This window comes from Babylonia areolata, chromosome 3, assembly GCF_041734735.1.
Source record: "Babylonia areolata isolate BAREFJ2019XMU chromosome 3, ASM4173473v1, whole genome shotgun sequence".
NCBI classification, from domain to species: Eukaryota; Metazoa; Mollusca; class Gastropoda; order Neogastropoda; family Buccinidae; genus Babylonia; species Babylonia areolata.
In genome coordinates this window covers 45,976,535-45,997,751 of record NC_134878.1, presented here as the reverse complement: position 1 = coordinate 45,997,751, position 21,217 = coordinate 45,976,535, and the positions used below count along the sequence as shown (strand labels likewise).

At 42.8% G+C, this 21,217-nt stretch overlaps 1 protein-coding gene across 1 annotated transcript in view; it reads left to right on the top strand.

Moving 5' to 3' along the window:
- Positions 1 to 21,217, top strand: part of LOC143280339 (otoferlin-like) — a 59,534-nt gene that overhangs the window by 26,257 nt on the left and 12,060 nt on the right. The window contains exons 16-22 of the mRNA XM_076584974.1: positions 4,132 to 4,263; positions 4,948 to 5,109; positions 6,041 to 6,218; positions 6,719 to 6,864; positions 9,476 to 9,607; positions 17,852 to 17,963; positions 19,336 to 19,520. Coding sequence (XP_076441089.1) covers positions 4,132 to 4,263; positions 4,948 to 5,109; positions 6,041 to 6,218; positions 6,719 to 6,864; positions 9,476 to 9,607; positions 17,852 to 17,963; positions 19,336 to 19,520 — 1,047 coding nt within the window. The remainder of the gene's footprint in view (positions 1 to 4,131; positions 4,264 to 4,947; positions 5,110 to 6,040; positions 6,219 to 6,718; positions 6,865 to 9,475; positions 9,608 to 17,851; positions 17,964 to 19,335; positions 19,521 to 21,217) is intronic.

Below are 21,217 nucleotides of genomic sequence, written 5' to 3'. Positions count from 1 at the left end.
TGTGGTGGTTAAAATGTATTTGTTGGTGATGTGTATCACAGTTTCTGTGTCACCTTGGTTGGAATTTTTTTTTTGTTGGGGTATGTTGTTTGTCGTGCACAAAGTCACTACCTGCTGTGGACTGACTGTGCCGTGCGTTTCGTTCACAGAATCACAGCAGATTGCGTTTGCAGGTTTTGTGTTTGATTCTTCGTTATTTGTCATGGCGTTGCCTGTATCGGACTATGATGAATGTGAATGAGCAGCAAATACGTAATGTTTGGTTTAAATTTTTTTAAGTAGTAGTTTTGTGTGTGTGTGTGCGTGTGTGTGTGTTTGCCAACGTGTGTATATGTCCTTATGTGTAAGTGTGCGCATGTGCGTATGTGTGAGTGCATGTGTGTGTGAGTGCGCGCGCGCATATGTGTGCGTGGTGTGAGAGTTAGTGCGCGCGCGCGTGTATGTGTGTGTGTGTGTGTGTCCCCGTGTCTGTGCATGTGTGCGCCGCGTGTCTGTGTGTGTAGGCGCTCGTTTTTTAGCTGTACATTCAAGTGTAATCTGAACAATGGTAAATGGAAAATATTATCCAGCTAATATTTTCCATTTACCATTGTTCAGATTACACTTCCAGCTAATGCACAATTGTTTTCTTCTTAACTTTAGCCAGTGGATATGTAACTTTGGAATTTAATAATTATTTGGATATGTGAATAGATGCATAGAAACAACATTCAATAAGTTCGAGCGTATATCTGGAGAAAAAAAGAAGCAAATATATAATCAATCGTTGTTGTTTGTTTTCATTTTCCGTGTTAACTTACGTATTCAACACATCCATTTTCTACTGATTTGATTTGGTTCTTTGCTGTGTCTCTTCCTCCCCCGTTTTCTGTAGTATCCTTTTGAGGAGAGCGACTTGCAAAGAGCCCACGAGACTCCGCCTTATGCCAGAAAAAAAATCGCGGTACCCTTTTATTGTTTTCAATATCTGAAGATTTGTTTTTATATTCCGGCTGGTTTTTTTGTGTGTTTTTTCAGTTCTTTGTAGCTTCTGTTAACAACTCTCACTTTGCTGACTTTCATGGATGGCTTTCATTTCAGCGGTTTTTGCCTTGTCGTGTGGTGGTACTAACACATGTGTTCACACACGATCACGTATTATCACTTTTTTTTTCTTTTTTTCTTTTCTATTGGTCTTTTTTTTTGACAGCCTGGAGAACGTGACGTGTGCTGGATGTTTCTTGGTGACATGGTGTGAAGTGAAGATTTCACAGTGGTTGTGGCGATTTGGAGTTTTTTTGGTTTTTTGTTTTTTGTCTTTTTTATTTCACTATTTATCTATTACTTTTTTGTTTTACTTTTCATATGATATATTTCTTGTTGACTTCAATTTGTGTGTGTGTGTGTGTGTGTGTGTGTGTGTGTGTGTGTGTGTGCGTGTGTGTGTTTGTTGGTTAGGGTAATTTTGTTGTTGTTTTTTCAATTGACGTTTAGTTCACGTGACTTTAATATCTCAGGATCAGTATTGCTTTGAATTCGATCAAAGATATATAGATAGTCTTTTATCTGATGTTTTATATTTTGTCTGTGAACACAATTACGTTTCTATTTGATTGAAATTTATTTTATCTGTGGTGTACAGTTCCTTCAGTAATGTTAACATGACTTACTCAACTTTGATTGATTGACAGTTAACACCTGGTGGTGTGATTTGTGTAATTATTCATTCATGATTTCTTAATTATTTTGACGGAAACTTAAAACGTGTACCTTCTTCAGTCTAAGGTAAATGATTGTGATTTCGTGAAAAAAAGATAGTAATAATGATAAAGGTGTTGTTTTTATAGCCCTGAATCTCATGCATCGACAAATCAGAGCACTAAGACACCAGTCAATCACACGGATGCATAGCTGTATTTTAGACAATTCAGATCAACCCCCAAAAAGTTAACACAATATTAACCAAAAATAGTTAACACAAATATTCAACGACATTCACGAGATAACTGTACGTAATCTCTTCAATGCTTCATGTATATATATATATATATATATGGCTAATTTATACAGATTACATTCCTGTCTTGAAGACATGAGTAAACTGAACCTGATATTAGACGGATCTTTATATTTCAGTTGAATAAGTTTTTGTCAAAGGTCACACAAAGCAGGGCAACATACCAAAAAATGTAATTCATCTTCTTTACCCAGACTGCATAAACGGCATGTATACATAGGTTCATTTAAAATGCTGTACCTGAAACTATGAGAAGCAATATTAGAAATACCAACTCTAAATTTTGTCAGTGCACACTTTATATATCTGTTCAGTCCTAACTCAATGTATTGCTCAATCACATGCGATGTTTTAAAAAGTCTAAACTGTGCAAATCTGTCTCAAGTTTGTATATGATCATGCCAATCTTGCCATCTACAATCAATAATACGTTGTCTGAAACACCTTAAGAAACTTGTAGTATCTTCCACCCCCTGATTATCCCATACAAATGCAAAACCATAATAATTTAAACACTGACGAATTGTTGCCCACGTCTTCATGCCATTATTTTCTAAACAATATAACATTTTATAAGCACGGGAAGAGGGAGGGGGTGGAAGAGCTGTTACGGACACAGGTTAGCTGTGTGGTTAGACTTGAGTGCGGAGATCTGACGATGCATAAGATGCCAACGATTCATAGAGGCTTCATGCGAGCAGTGTCATTTCATCATAGAAACTCTGTTTGAGGCTTTGGGTTCTGGCTAATGTGGGTGTGTCGCATGGCTGTGAATGTGTATGTGTGAGTGTGTGTTTGAACAGATCACCTTCAGCACCTATGTGTGCGCATGAGATGTGATTTCTAATAGCTTGCAGTCGGACAGGGCATTTTTTTGGTCTTCTGTCCGACAGTTTCCATGTTTGTTTGTTTTTTTGTTGTTGTTTTTTTCTGACCATTTCATGTCCTGGCAGTTTGATTTCAGTTTGAGATGCTCATCATACCACGCTCGCACTTTTTTTTTTCTTTTTTTTAAAATCGATTCTTTGATATTCTCATTCAGTTCGTTTCACTAAAGCAGTTACTTGGGGGTCTTGGTATCGCTGTATATTAGTTTTTTTTGTTTGTTTGTAGTTTTCTTTCTCTTTGGGGTTCATTTGGGGATCATCTCATTTTTATTAACGTTTCCGTCATGAAGCTGAAGTCGGCAGGTGGTGGTTAATGAAATAAACTTTAGCGGCAGCATGACGAATATGGCAGCAGTGATAGCGGGGGAAAAATGTCTGTCTGTCTGTCTTTCTGTCTTTTTTGTGTGTCTGTCTATTTGTCTGTCTCTTTCTGTCTCTCCCTCTCACTCCCCCCTCTCTCTCTCTCTTTCCCGTTATGTCTCTCCTCCATGTGTTTGTCTGTCTGTCTGTCTCAATCTCTTCCCCTTTCTGTCCTTCTCTCTGTCTCTGTCTCTGTCTCTGTCTCTCTCTCTCTCTCTCTCTCTCTCTCTCTCTCTCCCTCTCTCTCTCTCTCCCCCGTTATGTCTCTGTCCGATGTGTCTGCCTCTCTCAGTCTCTTCCCATTTATGTCTCTCTCTGTCTCTCTCTTTCTCTGTCTCTCTCTTCCTCTCTCTGTCTCTCTCTCTCGCTCTGTCTCTCTCTTCCTCTCTCTGTCTCTCTCTCTCCCGTTATGTCTCTGCCCGATGCGTCTGCCTCTCTCAGTCTCTTCCCCTTTCTGTCTCTGTGTGTGTGTGTGTGTGTGTGTGTGTCTCACTCTCTATCTGCCTACCTGTCTGTCTGTCTGTCTGTCTGTCTGTCTCTCTCTCTCTCTCTCTCTCTCTCTCTCTCTCTCTCTCTCTCTCTCTCTCCCTTCTCCCGTCCTCTCACTTCTTTCAAGTTCTCAATTGATCCCCCCATCCATCTCTCTTCCCCCTCTCCCGTAATGTCTCTGCCCCATGTGTTTGTCTGTCTGTCTCTCTCAGTCTCTTCCCTTTTCTGTCTGTCTCTGTCTGTCTGTCTGTCTCTCACTCACTCTCTCTCTCTCTCTCTCTGTGCATGGGTTTTCACCCAGTCTATCACAGTTTCTTCCAGTTTACTTTCGATTTGCACACACACACACACACACACACACACACACACAATCACCCCACCTCCCCTCTTTCATGTCAGCTGGCGGCTTTCGGTGACACGAGCGGCCAGGACCTCCCCCCTCTAGAACTGCCCGCCATGGATAAAGACAGGGGCCCCATCATGCCCGTGCCCAAAGGCATCAGACCCGTGCTCAGCAAACACCGGATAGAGGTGAGGGATAGCCAGTTGTATACAGGATTCACAAAAAGTTAAAGGCCACTTGGGAACTTGCAAAGGTTTTACTTTGGGGGCGGGAGGGGGGTGAGGGGGGGGCGGGGGAATGGTGCAATGGTGCTGAATTTCTGACAAGCAGCGGTGTAATCTGAACAATGGTAAACAGCAGCCAGTGTAAAGAGCACCACCCACCCATAACCAGAGGTATATATATATATATATACATACATACATATATATATATATATATATGTGTGTGTGTGTGTGTGTGTGTGTGTGTGTATACATGCGTGAGAGAGAGAGAGAGAGAGAGAATTTATATAATCATTTTTCCCCACAGTGATTTTAATAATCTGCGGCCAGGTCACACTGCAATTATTAGTGTTTGTAGTATCATTATTATTATTGTTGTTATATAGATATATTTTTAATTGTAAACACCACTAGCTTCCTGATTGGGGAACTGTGTTCGTCAATCCGCATGATGGTAATAAGAATGATAACAATACTTATACTATTACTAGTAACGATTATCATGATGATGAATATTTCTTCTCCGTCTCCCTCTTCTTCTCGATATTATGACGATGTCGATTATGGTGATTATCATCATCATTGCTTATCATCATTATTATTCATCATCATTTTCATTGTCATTATCTGTGATGTACCTGTCACCAGGTGCTGTTTTGGGGGGTGCGGGACATCAAGCGCATCCACCTGCAGCAGGTGGACAGGCCTCGCATCGACATAGAGTGTGCCGGCCACGTGCTGTCCTCGTCCATCATCCAGAACTGCAAGAAGAACCCCAACTTCAGCGTGCCCGTCAAGTACTTTGACGTCGTGAGTATTTGGCGTGTGTGTGTGTGTGTGGCGGGAGGGGAAGGGGGGGGATTGCTTATGTGTGTGTGTCGGGGGGGTGTTTGTGTGTGTGTGGGGGGGAGGGGTTGTGTGTGTTTGTGTGTGTGTATGTGTGTGTTTGTGTTCAGGCAGTGCGACAGGCGTGCGTGCACATTAACGAGGGCACGCGCGCTTGCAAATACCACACACACACACACAGATAATATATATATATATATATATATATATATATATATTAATCATTCCTTGCTAAAACAATCCTCCAAGGAACTGTTGAGGGGATGGAGGGAGGCGGAGGGGAAGACGGAAAAAGAAAGATGGACAGACAACTTTAAGGAATTGACAGGTAACCTGCTGGCAGAGACCCAGGCTAAAGACACACACCCGACAGGGCTGGAGGACTCTGGTGAACAGTTCTTCATTTCGGCGCCCCAGTGACTCTTCACAGGGTTAAGGGTGGAGGAGGAGGAAAAGAAGACGACGAAGATCGGGGGGTGGGGGGGGGGAGAGGAGGAGAAGAAGATGAAGTTGCAGAAGAATAAAAGAAAGAAACAAACAAACAAAAAGAAGCAAACGATTGCTATTAAAAGGTGTGGGGTTGTGAGGGTAGGGGTTAGGGCTAGACAGTCAACAACTCTAGTTTCTAGAGGTAAAGGAGAAAAACAATACATTTTCCCTTGTTTCCCCGCTCCCATATCCCAGGAGTTTCTAGAGGTAAAGGAGAAAAACAAAACATTTTCCCTTGTTTCCCCCCTCCCATATCCCAGGAATTTCTAGAGGTAAAGGAGAAAAACAATACGTTTTCCCTTGTTTCCCTCGCTCCCATATCCCAGGAGCTACCCGAGGAAATGGGGAAGGAAAGGGAGAAGAATAACACGTGTTTTCCCTTTGTTCCTTCCCTCCCGTATACCAGGAGCTGCCGGAGAACGAGCTGTACTGCCCGCCCATCTCCATCCGTTGTGTGGACTGCCGCAGCTTCGGCCGCTTCACCCTAGTGGGCACCCATGTCATCTCCAACCTGCACAAGTTCATGTACATCCCCACCACCAGGCAGGCCAAGGCGGCCCTCAAGAAGCTCTTCCCTGTCAAAGGTGGGCGTGGGAGGGCTTGGGGGGTTGGGGGGGGGGGGGGAGAAGGGGGTGTGGGTGGGTGTGTTGTGGGGGTTGGGGGTGAGATATGTGTAGGTTTCTTTCTTTTCTTTCTTCAGTTTAACGTCTTTTCACTGGTGAGTAATATTAGACGTGTGTGTGTGTGTGTGTGTGTGTTGTGTGTGTGTGTTTTGTGTAGTGTGTATGTGCGTTTGCATGTTTTGTTTGAGTGCGCGTAGATTTCCGACGCGTGGTCCTTTTTTTATTTTTATTTTTTATTTTGTGATTTCAATCATGTCTTCTACATGACCCTCTTGTCAGTATCATTTTATGCATTCACTTGTGTATTCATTTTTGTGAAATAGTTATTATTATTATTATTATTAATCACCATTACCATGATCGTAGCTATTTATTGCAAACATCCTCATCACTACCACCATTGCTGTTGATGTTAATGCTGTTCGTGTTATCACCACAAATCATTCTCACCGTGACTGCAGGGCGAGCGATCGACGAGACGAAGGTGATCAGCGCGGGGTCCCCGGCCAAGTCCGTGCAGTCTGAGGACGTGGCCATCACGGTGGATGAGAACCTGCCGCTCATCCACAGAGACGCCATCATCACCATCACCACCCACGACAATGGCGTCAGTCCTCCCTCCATCCATCCCCCCCTCCCCCCTACCTTCTGTCTGTCTTCTTTTCTCCCCTCTATGGCGTCATCACAATCACCACCCACCACAGTAACGTCAGTCCTTCTCCCTGCATCCCCTCCCTACCTTCTGTCTGTCTTCCTTCTTTTCTCCCCTCTATGGCGTCAATACTATCACCAGCACCAGCACCACAACGACGTCAGTCCTTCTCCCTGCATCCCCTCCCTACCTTCTGTCTGCCTTCCTTCTTTTCTCCCCTCTATGGCGTCATCATTATCGCCATCCACCACAATGACGTCAGTCCTTCTCCCTCCATCCCCTCCCTACCTTCTGTCTGCCTTCCTTCTTTTCTCCCCTCTATGGCGTCATCATTATCGCCACCCACCACAATGACGTCAGTCCTTCTCCCTCCATCCCCTCCCTACCTTCTGTCTGTCTTCTTTTCTCCCCTCTATGGCGTCATCACTATCACCAGCACCAGCACCACAGTGACGTCAGTCCTTCTCCCTCCATCCCCTCCCTACCTTCTGTCTGTCTTCCTTCTTTTCTCCCCTCTATGGCGTCATCACTATCACCACCCACCACAATGACGTCAGTCCTTCTCCCTCCATCCCCTCCCTACCTTCTGTCTGTCTTCCTTCTTTTCTCCCCTCTATGGCGTCATCACTATCACCACCCACCACAATGACGTCAGTCCTTCTCCCTCCATCCCCTCCCTACCTTCTGTCTTTCTTCCTTCTTTTCTCCCCTCCATGGCGTCATCACTATCACCACCCACCACAATGACGTCAGTCCTTCTCCCTCCATCCCCTCCCTACCTTCTGTCTTTCTTCCTTCTTTTCTCCCCTCCATGGCGTCATCACTATCACCACCCACCACAATGACGTCAGTCCTCCCTCCATCCATCCCCCCCTACCTTCTGTCTGTCTTCTTTTCTCCCCTCTATGGTGTCATCACTATCACCACCCACCACAATGACGTCAGTCCTTCTCCCTCCATTCCCCCCCCCCCCTACCTTCTGTCTATCTTCCTTCTTTTCTCCCCTCCATGGCGTCATCACTATCACCACCCACCACAATGACGTCAGTCCTTCTCCCTCCATCCCCTCCCTACCTTCTTTCTTCCTTCTTTTCTCCCCTCTATGGCGTCATCACTATCACCAGCACCAGCACCACAACGACGTCAGTCCTTCTCCCGCCATCCCCTCCCTACCTTCTGTCTGCCTTCCTTCTTTTCTCCCCTCCATGGCGTCATCACTATCACTATCACCAGCACCAGCACCACAACGACGTCAGTCCTTCTCCCTCCATCTCCTCCCTACCTTCTGTCTGTCTTCTTTTCTCCCCTCTATGGCGTCATCACCATCACCACCCACCACAATGACGTCAGTCCTTCTTCCGCCATCCCCTCCCTACCTTCTGTCTGTCTTCCTTCTTTTCATTCCTTGTGTTCTTTTCATTTCTTTTTCTTTCTTTTCATTTTTTTCTTGTCCTTCTTTGTCCCTTTCTTTTCTTCCTATTTTCCTTTCTTTTGTGTTTTCGTTCTTCCCTTCCTGTCTTTCTTCTTTCTTCCCTACCTTCATTTCTTTATTTACTTTCTACCGTTCGTTCTTTCTTCTTTCTTTTTTTTCCTTTCTTTCCTCTTTCTTTTCTTTTGTTTCTTTCTTGTTTACTTTCTTTCTTTCTCCGTTTTCTTCTGCCTTTCTTTCTTTCTCATTTTATTTCTTCCCTTTCTTTCTTTCTCTCTTTCTTCATTCTCTTCTTCCTCCCTTTCTTGTTCATTGTATTTCTTCCCTACTTTCTTTCTTTCTTTCTTTCTTTTCTTCCTTCTTTTCCCTTTTCAGTTTTCTTCCTTCCTTGCGTATTTTAAGTCTTTCTTTCTTTCTTCATCCTTCCTGCCTTCCTTTCTTAATTTCTTTCTTCCCTTCTTTCTTTTCTTCCTTCCTTTCTTTCCTATTTTCTTTTTTCCTCCTCCTCTTACTCCTCACCTTCCTCCTCCTTCTTCTCTCCCTCCTCCTCGTCTACTCCTCCTTCCTCCCCCCTCTTCTCTTCTTCCTCTTCTTCTTCTTCTTCTACATCTTGTTCTTGTTCTTTGTCTTGTTCTTGTTTTTCATCATCATCATCATCATCTTCTTCTTCTTCTTCTGCCTCTCTTTTTCTTCCCCCTCCTCATTGTTGTTTTGTTCTACGTCTTGCTTTTCTTCTTCTGTTCCTCCTTCTCAAACACTCCTCCTTCTTCCCCTCCCCCTCATCCCCCTTCTCCTTCTTCTTCTTCCTCTGCTCCTCTTCTTCCTCCTCATTCTTGTTGTTGTTCTTCTTCTGTTCCTCCCCCTGTCCTCCTCTCCTCCTCCTCCTCCTCCTCCTCCTCCTCCTCCGCATCCCCCTTCTCCTTTTTCTCTTCCTCCTTCTCCTTCTCTCCCCCCTCCTCCTCCTCTCCTCCTCCTTCTCCCCCTCCTTCTCATCTCCCTTCATCTTCTTACTTTTCATTATTATTATTATTATTATTATTATCATTATTATTATAAATGTTGTTGCTGCTGTTGTTGCTGTTGTTATTATCATTGTCATCATTATCATTGTTACGTTCCCTGCCTGTGAACGTGCAGATGAGCGAGAAGGACAAGAAGACGGCGGAGAACAAGCGACGGAAGAAGAGCAGCGTGGATGACGATGAGCCAGACATGGACGCCCTGGACTGGTGGAGCAAGTACTTCGCCTCTGTGGAGACCATGATCAGGGTAATGGACGACAACCCCCTTTCTCCTCCATCCTCCCTTACCGCCCCCCCACCCCTCCTCTACCCCTCCCCCTCCCCCCACTATCCTGCTGGCTGTTCCTTCCCTTTGTTTTCGCTCTCTCTGTTCACCCACATCCACCCCCACCCCCCCGCACACATACCTTAACGACCCCAACCCCATCCTCCTTTGTTAGTAGGCTCGTGTGCCTTGGTCGGTGTGTGGTAGGGGTAGAGAGACGTGTGTTTTGTTTGAATGGTGGATCACTAGAGCAAAAGGTGTTAAGGTTTTTTTCTTTGGGTTTTGTTTTAGATTTTTTGTTTGTTTTTGCGTGAAAAGCATCAGCCCAGAAATGACCTGTTTGCGGTCTTCTGGCGATTAACATGATTTGATTCGATTTCATTTGATATGAAGTTAGAAGTATGAGCAGGAATGATAACACATCAGACTTTGGTAAAAGTTTGTTTTTGTTTTTTATGATTGATGTTCTGACATCAAGCAAAAAAAAAAAAAAGAAGAAGAAGCCTATTATGGAGGTACTGATTTGTGATGCCTGATATTTCGTGGAAAAATCGGTTAGAATGCAATATCTCATTTTCCTTTGGTCTGATAGAATCAGAAGTTGCTTTCTTTTCTTGTTTTGACACGTTTGATTCAGTGAACATCTGGGGGAATTAGAATGTCTTTTAACATGAAATGAGAGAGAAATGATGAAAAATACAAAAGTACAGCTTTTGTTGCTAGTCATCCACCATATCACAGTAGTTGAAGAGTAGCGGAAAAAAACAACAACAAAAAACACATAGCTGGAGAGGCGGCAACGCATGCGTAGTTTGTAACGAAAATTGTTGTGTGGTTACAGAGTTGGTTGTGCTTTAGATATAGAGATGAGTTGTTAAGGTCACATAAACGCAGTAATAGACGTTCGTGTTGAAAATTATTTCTTTAAACAGCGATGATAATTTTGATGCTGTGTGTAAACAGAAATTAAGAATGATGATAATAGTAATGAAAAGATTTTAAAATGTAATTTAAAAAAAATAGTGATGATTTCACGTTCAGTTATCCGAGTTGTAGCAGCTGGAGTAGCAGTAGTTTCAGTTTCAATTTCACAAGGCATCTCTGCGTTCGGGAGAAGTCATATACGCCACACCACATCTGCCAGGCAGATGCATAACCAGCAGCATAACCCAACGTGCTTTGGCCTTGAGTGCATGTATACCTATCAGAGGGGATTTCTGCTAGTTGATTTTGCCAGAGGACAGCACTCTCGTTGCCATGGGTTCTTTTTCAGAGCCCCAGTTGCGTGCTGCATACGGGACCTCGGTTTATTGTCTCATCCGAATGGCTAGACGCTCAGTTTGATTTTCCAGTCAAATGTGGGAGAAAGGGCGAGAGCTGGATTCGAACCCAGACACTCGCGGACTCTCTGTACTGGCAGATGGGCGTCTTAACTATTCTGGCACCTTTCTCCTTCTTTAGTAGATGGTGGTGATGTAGATCAGTGGCACGATTCTGAAATCAGCACAACAGTCACCTGACAAAAGCAAGATTCCATAGCGTTGTCGAAGTTTATGACTTGATAAGAACGGATACTTATTTTGACATTACAACAGTAACGTGACTCGCTGTAAAGATGGTAAAGGGACAGTTCAGTATGAGCTTTACTGATCAATGAAATCCTTCAGTCCTTTATAGGCTTTTTCCATTTATTTGATTTTAGATTTTGTTTCCAGGATTCTGGCTTCAGTGTGATGTCATCCTTTATTTTGTGTGTGTGTCTTGTTCCATGAAGTCCTTATTGTCTACATTTCTCTGTAGCCGTTTTCCTTGTGTTCAGGGGGAGGGGAAATTTTGTTTAATATTCCATCACACTTACTTGCGATTGTATTCATTTTGTTAAAGTATTCATTTTTGCATTTGAATATCATTGCCTGAAAATAAATAACTGAGTAATGTAGGAGAGGAGGGGGAGTTGCATTGTGAGTTGGGGGGACAGTCTTCATGCTTGAGGGACAAACAAGTATACGTATTTTGTTCTGCCGGCTTTAGAAAAAGATGGTTCTGTTTATTGCACTAGAAAAGAAAGTTAATTCTGTCCTAACTGGGACGGATTTGTTCACTGAATGCAGTATAAGTTGTTCAGAGAGACGGTTAAATAAAATGAATGAATATGATATATGAGTAATGATTGTAAACTGACTATGCCTTGAAGTATTGAATAAACTCTGCAATAAAACGTACGCATGTGATGGTAACTAATAGAAAGACAAAAGTGTAAAACAACCGTAATAAACTGTCATGCTTTTGAAATTCAAGACAAAACCCTAAAAAATTGCCATTTTACTTCATTGCAAAGAAAGTTATTCCCTTTTGATAGGTGACAATTGTTACCGAACAACATTGATATTGATGGGGTTTTTTATGTTGAGGTTACTGTATACATGTGCAACACAATGATTTTATAACTCAGTCGTCGAACACTTTCATACGGTTTAACTCTGTTGTGTTATACAGAGGCTGGTTTCGACATATACGAAGAGCATCTTTTAAACACATTTGAAGTTAACGTTGTAAACATTTATAAGGGTATTTTTATGTTGAGCGTTCACGTGATCTAGTAACAGAAATCAATTTATGATATTTTTTAGATAGTGTGTGTGCAATTATGTGTTGCTTTAGTCACGTTCGGAGAGCTTGTAGCAGTTATGACTGTTGCTTTACCTACCACTGTGTGTGTGTACATGTTTTCCGTGATTCAACCTGCCATTTTGTGTATGTATGCCGTGGTTTTGTTGTTGTTGTTGTTTAATTTGCCAATATGTGTGTATGTGCTGTGAGCATTACCTGTGGGAGTGTTAATTATCAATTCCCTTTTTCTGCACAGAGTACAGACACAGAGGATGAAGAGGTATTTAAATGGATACACTTTTTTTTTTCTTTTCTTTTTTTCAGTATATATTTTTTTCGCCGGTTTCCTTTTCATGTTGAAACGCCTTGCCATTTTTTTATTTATTTATCTGATCACTCTGCTTTCTCTCTGTTTTTATTTAAATATATTTTATTCCCTTTTCTCTAAACGTGGGCTGCAGTTGCCGAGTGTACTTATGAACGCCGTTGGCAGTGAAGAGTTTGATTTTGTTAACCCTTTTAGGCAGCCGTGCTCGGTTTTCGGGTATTTTTGTTTTGTTTATTTATTTCTTATATATATATTTTTTTTAATGTCTTTTTATCATTCTTTTTGATTGAATATTATTATATTCTGCCTGATAAGATTTTATTTCTTTTGGTTTCATTGAGCTCACGCTTTTCTTTTTTTTTAAGACAATCGGATCATTGCTGTATAATAATGGTGGCCTTGTTTCTTATATTGACCACAACCATACTTATCCGTGCCTGCATCACCCCGCGAGGATTTGAAAAACAATGCTTTGGTTTTTTGTTTGTTTGTTTGTTTTTGTAATGGCGACATAAAGGTATACATATTGTTCGCCGATGCATGCTCCATAATAACTATGTAATCAAGTGAGATGAATGTATACGCTGCTGTTGTTTTGTTTATGGATGCCGTTTGGAAAGTCACTTTGATTTTTTTTTTTTTTTTTTTTTTTTTTTTTTCGCTTCTCCGAAAGGCGACAGGGGGAGATCGTTTATACGGCGCTGATGCATGTAGAGAATTTGCTTGCTTCATTTCGTCTTCGTCGTGTGTGTGTGTGTGTGTGTGTGTGTGTGTGTGTGTGTGGGCGGGCGCGTGTGCGTGAGTGAGTGTGTGTGTGTGTGTTTCATTGTGTCTGTATGTGTGTGTGTGAGAGTTTCATTGTGTGTGTGTGCGCGCGCGCGTGAGTGAGTGAGTGAGTGTGCGTGTGTGTGTGTGTGTGTGTGTGTGTGTGTGTGTGTGTGTGTGTGTGTGTGAGTTTCATTTTCATTTTTCAAGGTTTCGAAATGTGCGGACTGACTCATTATACGTTGCACAGAAGGTTCACATGTGACAATGCTGATGCTTTTTAATATATTCCGAAAGCTGCTGCATTTGTGTAGTCCGAGCCAGCGAACGTCAGTGCCATTGCGTGTTGGTTGGTTTTTTGTGTGTGTTTTTTTCAAACACAAAATAGTATTTCTTTCTCTTTTTTTATCTTTCAAGAGAAAGTAGGACCTGTCTTTTTGAAATAAGCTGATCAAAAACAACAACGACGACAACAACAAATAAAAAAATTAAAAAATTATTAAAAAAAACGAGAGAGAAAAAATATAAACATGACAATGGAACAGGAATATTACAGAACAAATAGTTACCGAAAAGAGGCATCATGAAACGAGAAAAGAGACGTTGGCAGACTCACCTCTTTATAGTGAAACAGCCTTATGAACGAAACCAAAGACGACTTGCTTCCACACATTACCGGGAATTTTGTACCACACTTTTCACTTTAAAAAATGACCAAAATACTGCAATACAACCAAGGAAAATTACACCGGATGTTTTTATCATTTGTTTGATATTATATATTTATCATTTGTTTGATATTATATATTTACAATAAATACAAAATAGCGTCGTTAGCTCAGCATCATAGAGGGTTTTTTGTTGTTGTTGTTGTTTGGCTTTTTTCGGGGGTTTTTGTTTGTTTTTGTTAATTTGTTTGTTTTTCTTCTCAGCTGACTCGAACCAGTGAGAGAAAGCTGAAATACATTGAGGAGAGTTAACTGATTTGTGAGAGAACCGAAATTTAGTATCGTCTTGGTGGAAGGGAAATAACTCCGGAAATTGCTCTGCCTCTCTCCCTGCTTACTCAAAATGGAGGCACACTGTTCGATCGCTGGATAAAAAAATAAATAAATAAAATAAGAAAATAAAAAGAAAGACGAGTTTCTTGCAGTTACTTGCTTTGTTTTGGTATATGCAGTCGTATTGAAACAGAGTTTAATTTTGCTTGTCTAATAACCTCGACATAGCGCTGAAAAGAAAATTGCTACCCTGTGCGTCTCGGCAGATACGCGTTTTCGTGAACGCACGCGCGCGTGTGTGTGAGTTTGTTTGTGTGTGTGTGTGTGTGTGTGTGTGTGAATCCCTTCAGTTGGGCAATCTTTGATCTTCTAGCGTCACGCGTGAGTTAACTGTAAACTGTATTATCATAATTGTTGACTTGAACCAGGCGGATTGTGGTAGAAAGTGGGGATGGGGTGTCACGGTGTCTGTTTTACAATAACAGATAAACGAAATGCAAAAGGTATGTGTGTGTGTGTGTGTGTGTGTGTGTGCGCGCGCGCGCGCGCGTGCGTGCGTGTATATATGTGTGTGTGCGTGTGTGTGTGTGAGAGAGAGAGAGAGAGAGAGTGTGTGTGTGTGTGTGTGTGTGTTTTCATTCTTAGTTTGGTAACGTGGTTATTCAGATGCCTTGTTCGGATTTCTCTGAGGACTATAGGGTGAGGTGTCATATCATTCCTGTGCATATTTATTTGTCTTTTTTAAAGAACTGATATTTTTCTGCGTTGTAATGATCGTATACTCAGTATCCCAGAATTTGTTGTTGTTTTTTTAATGTGGAAACAGAACCATTGCACAATATGACGACTTTGGAAAGTGGGTGTTGGTTGGGAACCGAAATACATAATTGAATATAAATGTTTTATGCGCTCATGAAAGCGCTGTTATTTTCCCTTGGTATCAGATATACGTTTCTTCTTTCTCTCTTTTTTTTTTGTCACCATCAGGTATATTTTTGAGTGGATATTATTACATTCTCCTGTCAGTTTTACTTGGAAGATATTTTACAGAACACAAGCACACACGCACGACTGCACGGACACTCGCAGGCGCCCCGCCACACGCAAAATGGCAGACGGCTTCCCGACAGTAGAACATGATTTGTTCCACTGAGTTTTGTCGTACTCTCTCCAGTTTCAGTTTCAGTAGCTCAAGGAGGCGTCACTGCGTTCGGACAAATCCATATACGGTACACCACATCTGCCAAGCAGATGCCTGACCAGCAGCGTAACCCAACGCGCTTAGTCAGGCCTTGAGGTTACTCTCTCCGCTTTCCCATAATCCCTACTGTCCGAGACTTTGGGTAATATGACGGTTGTTAGGGTTTTTTTTCTGTTTGTTTTCATGAATTTTGTTTTCAAAGGAGCGCACACTATTGGATAGTACACTCCTGAGACATTGGGTTCTTTTTTCTCTTTTTCTTATGGGAGCACACTCATGATTAGATTGCATAGGTCATCCACTTGTTTTGTTTTGTTTTATAATATTTTGTTTTGTTTTATCACTCCCCCACCCCCTCCCCTTTGACAACAGCTAATCTGTAAGACTTTTTTGCGGGGATGCGGTTTTGCTGCTTTTATTTAGTTAGTTAATTATTTATTTATTCGTTTTTATTTATTTATTTATTTATTTTGCACACTCATATTGTTTTTCGTTTTCATGTTTTAAAGCAGATGACAGTGATGGCATGTTTTGACTTTTTTTTTCCCCTTCGAGCACAGTCTGTACCGATGTTGTGCCCTGCATCAAAGGCATGAGATCCGACATGTGTAACATCATTATACTTTCTGGTTTCATTGTTTGTTGTTGTTGCTGTTGGAAATGGTCGTTTTTGTTGCGACATCGACTGGGCTGATAGTCACTGAAATTTCCCACTTGTGTCACGGAAATGTGACGGCTGGCTTTGACTTTGTCAGTCACTCACCTGAAAGGGATGAGGAAAACTTGCTAAGAGTTGCTGGTTGGTGTCTTTGATTTTTGTGGGGGGGGTTTCTGGACGAAATGCTGAATGATACACGCAAAAAAAGCAAAACAGCTAATTTGTATTTTGAATTTTCTATTTCTTTTTATCACAACAGATTTCTCTGTGTGAAATTCGGGGCTGCTCTCCCCAGGGAGAGCGCGTCGCTACACTACAACGCCACCCCTTTTTTTTTTTTTTTTTTTCCTGCGTGCATTTTTTTGTTTGTTTGTTTTTCCTATCGAAGTGGATTTTTTTCTAAGAATTTGCCAGGAACAACCCTTTTGTTGCCGTGGGGTTCTTTAACGTGCGCTAAGTGCATGTTGCACACGGGACCTCGGTTTATCGTGTCATCCGAATGACTAGCTCAACGTCTGAGCCGTAGTTCGAACCAGCGCGCTCAGATTCCCTTGCTTCCTAGGCGGACGCGTTACTTCTAAGCCATCATTTCACGAGTGTGGATACAATAATGGTGATGATAACACACAATGATAATACCATAATAATGGTGATAATAGCACACAATAATAATACCATAATAATGGTGATGATAACACACACAATAATACCATAATAATGGTGATGATAGCACACACAATAATACCATAATAATGGTGATAATAACACACACACGTTAATTCACTGGTTTCGCATATCTCTTGCACATCATTACCCTCTTTTTTTTCATCATCACAGTCATAATTACTGTCATCAACATCGTCATCATCATGGTCGGTAATGTTTCAGTTGTTGATAACGATCATAATGATGATGTGATTAATAATGTGATGATGATAAAAAGGTAAAGAGCGCTGAGAAACAAGTGACTTTGTGTGTGTGTGTGGGGGGGGGGGTGCATGCATATTTGTGTGTGCGTGTACGTGCGTGTGTGTGTGTGTGTGTGTGTGTGTGTGTGTGTATTTGTGTGTGTGTGTGTGTGTGTGCGCACATGAGAGAGATATGTCTCTTTTTATTGTTTGGTTGGAGCATTGTCTTTTCCAATGAAGTCACCTGGCGATTTCAGCAGGGCAGACACGACGCAGTGCTTCTTTGAGTGGACCAGTGTACAGTTTACAGTGAGCATGTTGAGATCGTGGAGTGCCCCCGTCTGCTCATTACTCAGAATGAAGTTTTCTTCGTTATTTGTTTGTTCGTTTATTTTTTTTTATTTTTTTTTTTTTTCATAATCACTGCTCCTATTTACTGGATACTTTTCAGCTAGGCCACATGACAAGAGAGAAGAAAAAAATTAAAGGAGGGGGGGTGGGAGGGGGGGGTGGGGAGGGGGGAGAGTGTTGTGTCCTTGGGGAAAGGTACTTTACTCCGATTTTCCCCACTATATCCAAGTCTGAATGGGTACCCGGCTTCCGCCAGGGAAGCTTAAAAACGACGGTCCCTCCCGCCGCCTCGCCTGGACCTTACCACGAAGACCCCCTAGACACAGTGGATATGAGTTCACTGCCCCTGATGGCCGTATAAAGGCTGTGTAACCTTGTAACCTTGACCTTTGCCCCCTCTGCAGGAGCACGGGCGAGGGGAGGACGTGTTCAACGTGGAGGCTCTGGAGGCGGAGAGCAAGGTGACGGAGAGGGACACCCCGCCCAACACGGCTGGCTACGGCACCATCCCCAACGGTACCTCTGTGGAGGAGGGTCAGTCTAGAGGAGGGTGGGGGGAGGAAAGAAGAGAAGGGGGTAGGTGGTGGAGTGAGAGAGGAGGATGGGGGGTCAGTGTTGGGGCCAGGTGGGAGGATGACGAAGGAGGAGGATGAGGAAGAGGAGAACAGAATGACTTGGTGTCTTATTGCTGGCTACGACACCATCCCCAACGGTACCTCTTTGGAGGAGGCTTAGTTTATAGGAGGGTGGGGGGGAGGAAGGGAGAGAAGGGGGTTGGTTAGGGAGAGAGAGGAGGATGGGGGTCGGTGTTAGGGGGAGGTGGTAGGATGACGAAGGAGGAGAAGAGAGTGATTTGGTGTGTTATTGCTGACTACGGCACCATCCCCAACGGTACCTCTGTGGCGGAGGGTCAGTCTAGAGGAGGGTGGGGGGAGGGAGAGAGAGAGAGAGAAGGGGTAGGTTGGGGAGAGAGAGAGGAGGATGGGGTCGGTGTTGGGTCAATGTGGGAAGTGAGGAGAAAGAAGGAAGATACCTCTTTGGAGGATGGTCAGTTTAGAGGAGGGTGGGGGGAGGAAGAGAGAGAAGGGGGTAGGCTGGGGAGAGAGAGGACGGGGGTCGGTGTTTGGGCAAGGTGGGAGGATGAAGAAGAGAGAGGAAGAGGAAAAGAGGTAGTGTCTTGCTGGTCATGGGCTACGACACCAGTTCCAGTGGTACATTTCTGGAGGAGGGTCAGTTTAAAAGTGGGGAGGGGGGAGGGAGAGAAGGGGTAGGAAGGGAGTGGGGATCGGTGTTGGGGGAAGGTGGGAGGGGGAAGAAGGGAGAGGAAGAGAGGAAAAGAGAGTGACTTGGTGTCTTGCTGGCCATTATTGGCTTCGGCACCTATTCCATGGATGGCGGTACGGGGAAAGGAAAAGGTGGGAGCGGGGGGTTCGGAGAGATGGTGTGGTGGGGGTGGGAGGGAGGGGGGGGGAGGAAGAAAGCGGTGAGTGTGAATAGGAAAAGGAAAAGAGAGTTGTCTGTTTGCCAGTGGGTATTTTGGGTGGCTTGCTCTCCGTCTGTCTGTCAATCTTTCCCTCTGTTTCTGTCTCAACGTATGTCACATTCACTGTCATGTCCCCTCTGTCTGTCTGCCCACTCTGTCTAAATTTCTCTACAAGTGCAAGAACATACAAGAAAATGAACTCGTCCCATGTTTCACATTGCCACGTTTCTACAAGTGCAAGAATACACAAGAAAATGAACTCGTCCCACGTTTTACACTGCCACATTTGAACAAGTGCTAAAACATACAAGAAAATAAACTCATCCCTTGTTTCACATTGCCACGTTTCTACAAGTGCAAGCACACACAAGACAATGAGCCTGACCCCATCCTCGTTGCCACCAGGTGAGGTGGAGTTCAAACAAAGCGGGAAGAAAGCGGACAAAGAGAGCAAGAAGGCGGACAAGAAGGAGGGGGGCGACAAGAAGACGTTGAAAGGAACAGCCCGGGCTGTTACATTAGCCAAACAGCTGTCCCCGCGAACACAGCGGAAGAAAGAGAAGCTGCTTAGCAATACTGCTCAGCTGAAGGTGAGTTTCTGTGCCCGCATGTCAGTCAGTCTTTTGATTTCGTTTTGTATTGCGTGTTTGTCACTTGAATCTGTCTGATCATTGTTGAAATGTGACTCAGGTAATGTGCTCAAACTTTTAGGGCATAATTTCGTCATTGTATTATATTACTCGATGAAGAAGGAGGTTCTGTTCGTGTTGCGTTTATGCGTCATGTTTTGAAATAAGACAGTTTGAGTAGCACACTATCAGATGCAAAAGAAAAAAAAAAGAGAAAAACCACCAGCATCGGCATGTTTAGTTTTCTTTTCTCACACTCAGCCATGTAATCCACTTGGTACGTATTCGAAATCGCAGGGAAGAGTAGGGAGATCAACGCCATTGTAATTTCTCCTGCTTCTTTGAGTGATCAAAACTATTCATGTCTGAAAAAGTATGGTAGGTTTAGGAGGAGGAGGAGGAGAAGAGAGCGTGAACTTGAGTCACCGAAATAAGGTTTGTACCCACTTCATCAGATATACTCCTTTGTCAGATATAGGGTTCCAGAGAGATTTTCCGTCTTGGGTAATAGTATGGAGAGCCAATCCTTTTTGGTTGTTAGACGTGTACATTGACAATTTACCTACAAAGCATGTTTGGGTTTCAGGGCTTCTTTAATAAAATTGTGAAGCGTGGTGACGACGATGATGGTAACTTCTCCGAGGAGACTGACAAATATGCGTTCCTAGAAAAATTCACGGTAAAAAAAAAAATAATAATAAAAAATCAAACCATACACAGTGTAACCTGTTGTGTTTTTTTTCTCTTCCTTTTCGTTTGGGCCATTCTATTACGGTTATAGCTTGTAAAAATATGGAAGATGGTTTCCAGTATTATGCGGGGGAAGTATGCTGGTATATATTCATCCGCACTGCAGTAAAAAAAAAAAAAAAAAAAAAAAGTGTACAAACTTTTCTACCTTTATGGTTTTGCATGGTTTCGTTATTAATAATTACCTTGGATTGGTTTTGGTAAGTTTTCTGTTTGTTTGTGATATTCTTGCTGATATTTTTGAGTGTTGTTCTCTGATGTGTTGTTGTTTTGCATGAATCGTAAATATTTTCACCTTTTATCCAATATGTATTTTTTTCATTCTTTTCAAAAACAACAACAACAACAACAAATTCAGCAGTACTTAATCAGAGGCAGTTTTCTTTGTTTTCTGTTGTTGTTTTTTTTGTTTTTTGTTGTTGTTTTTAATCAGTTTGTCATTTGGTGGATAGATCACGGTCGTGTTTACGTTCTTTTGTGTGTCATAACAAACTTGTGGCCTGTTGTATTTGTACTCATCACGTTTCCGTGAATGAAGAAGGCGCACTGGCGATTTTCCTCGCTCGCGTCGAGAACATGAAAACGAGAGCAAATTGTGGTTCGCAGTACAAGGGAGAGAAATGCGTCGCCATTTTGCCAATGTTTAAACGCAATTGATCCCCTTGCATTGAAAAAAAAAAAAAAAAGTTCACGAATTCGGCTTCAAATGTTCTCCCTGTGGAGAACGTATCGCCACAATGTTGCACTACTTCTCTCTCTCTCTCACTCTCTGTCTTTCTCTCTGTCTCTGTCTGTCTGTCTCTGTCTGTCTGTCTGTCTGTCTGTCTGTCTGTCTCTCTCTCTCTCTCTCTCTCTCTCTCTCTCTCTCTCTCTCTCTCTCTGTCTCTCTCTCTCTCTGATTAAGCCAT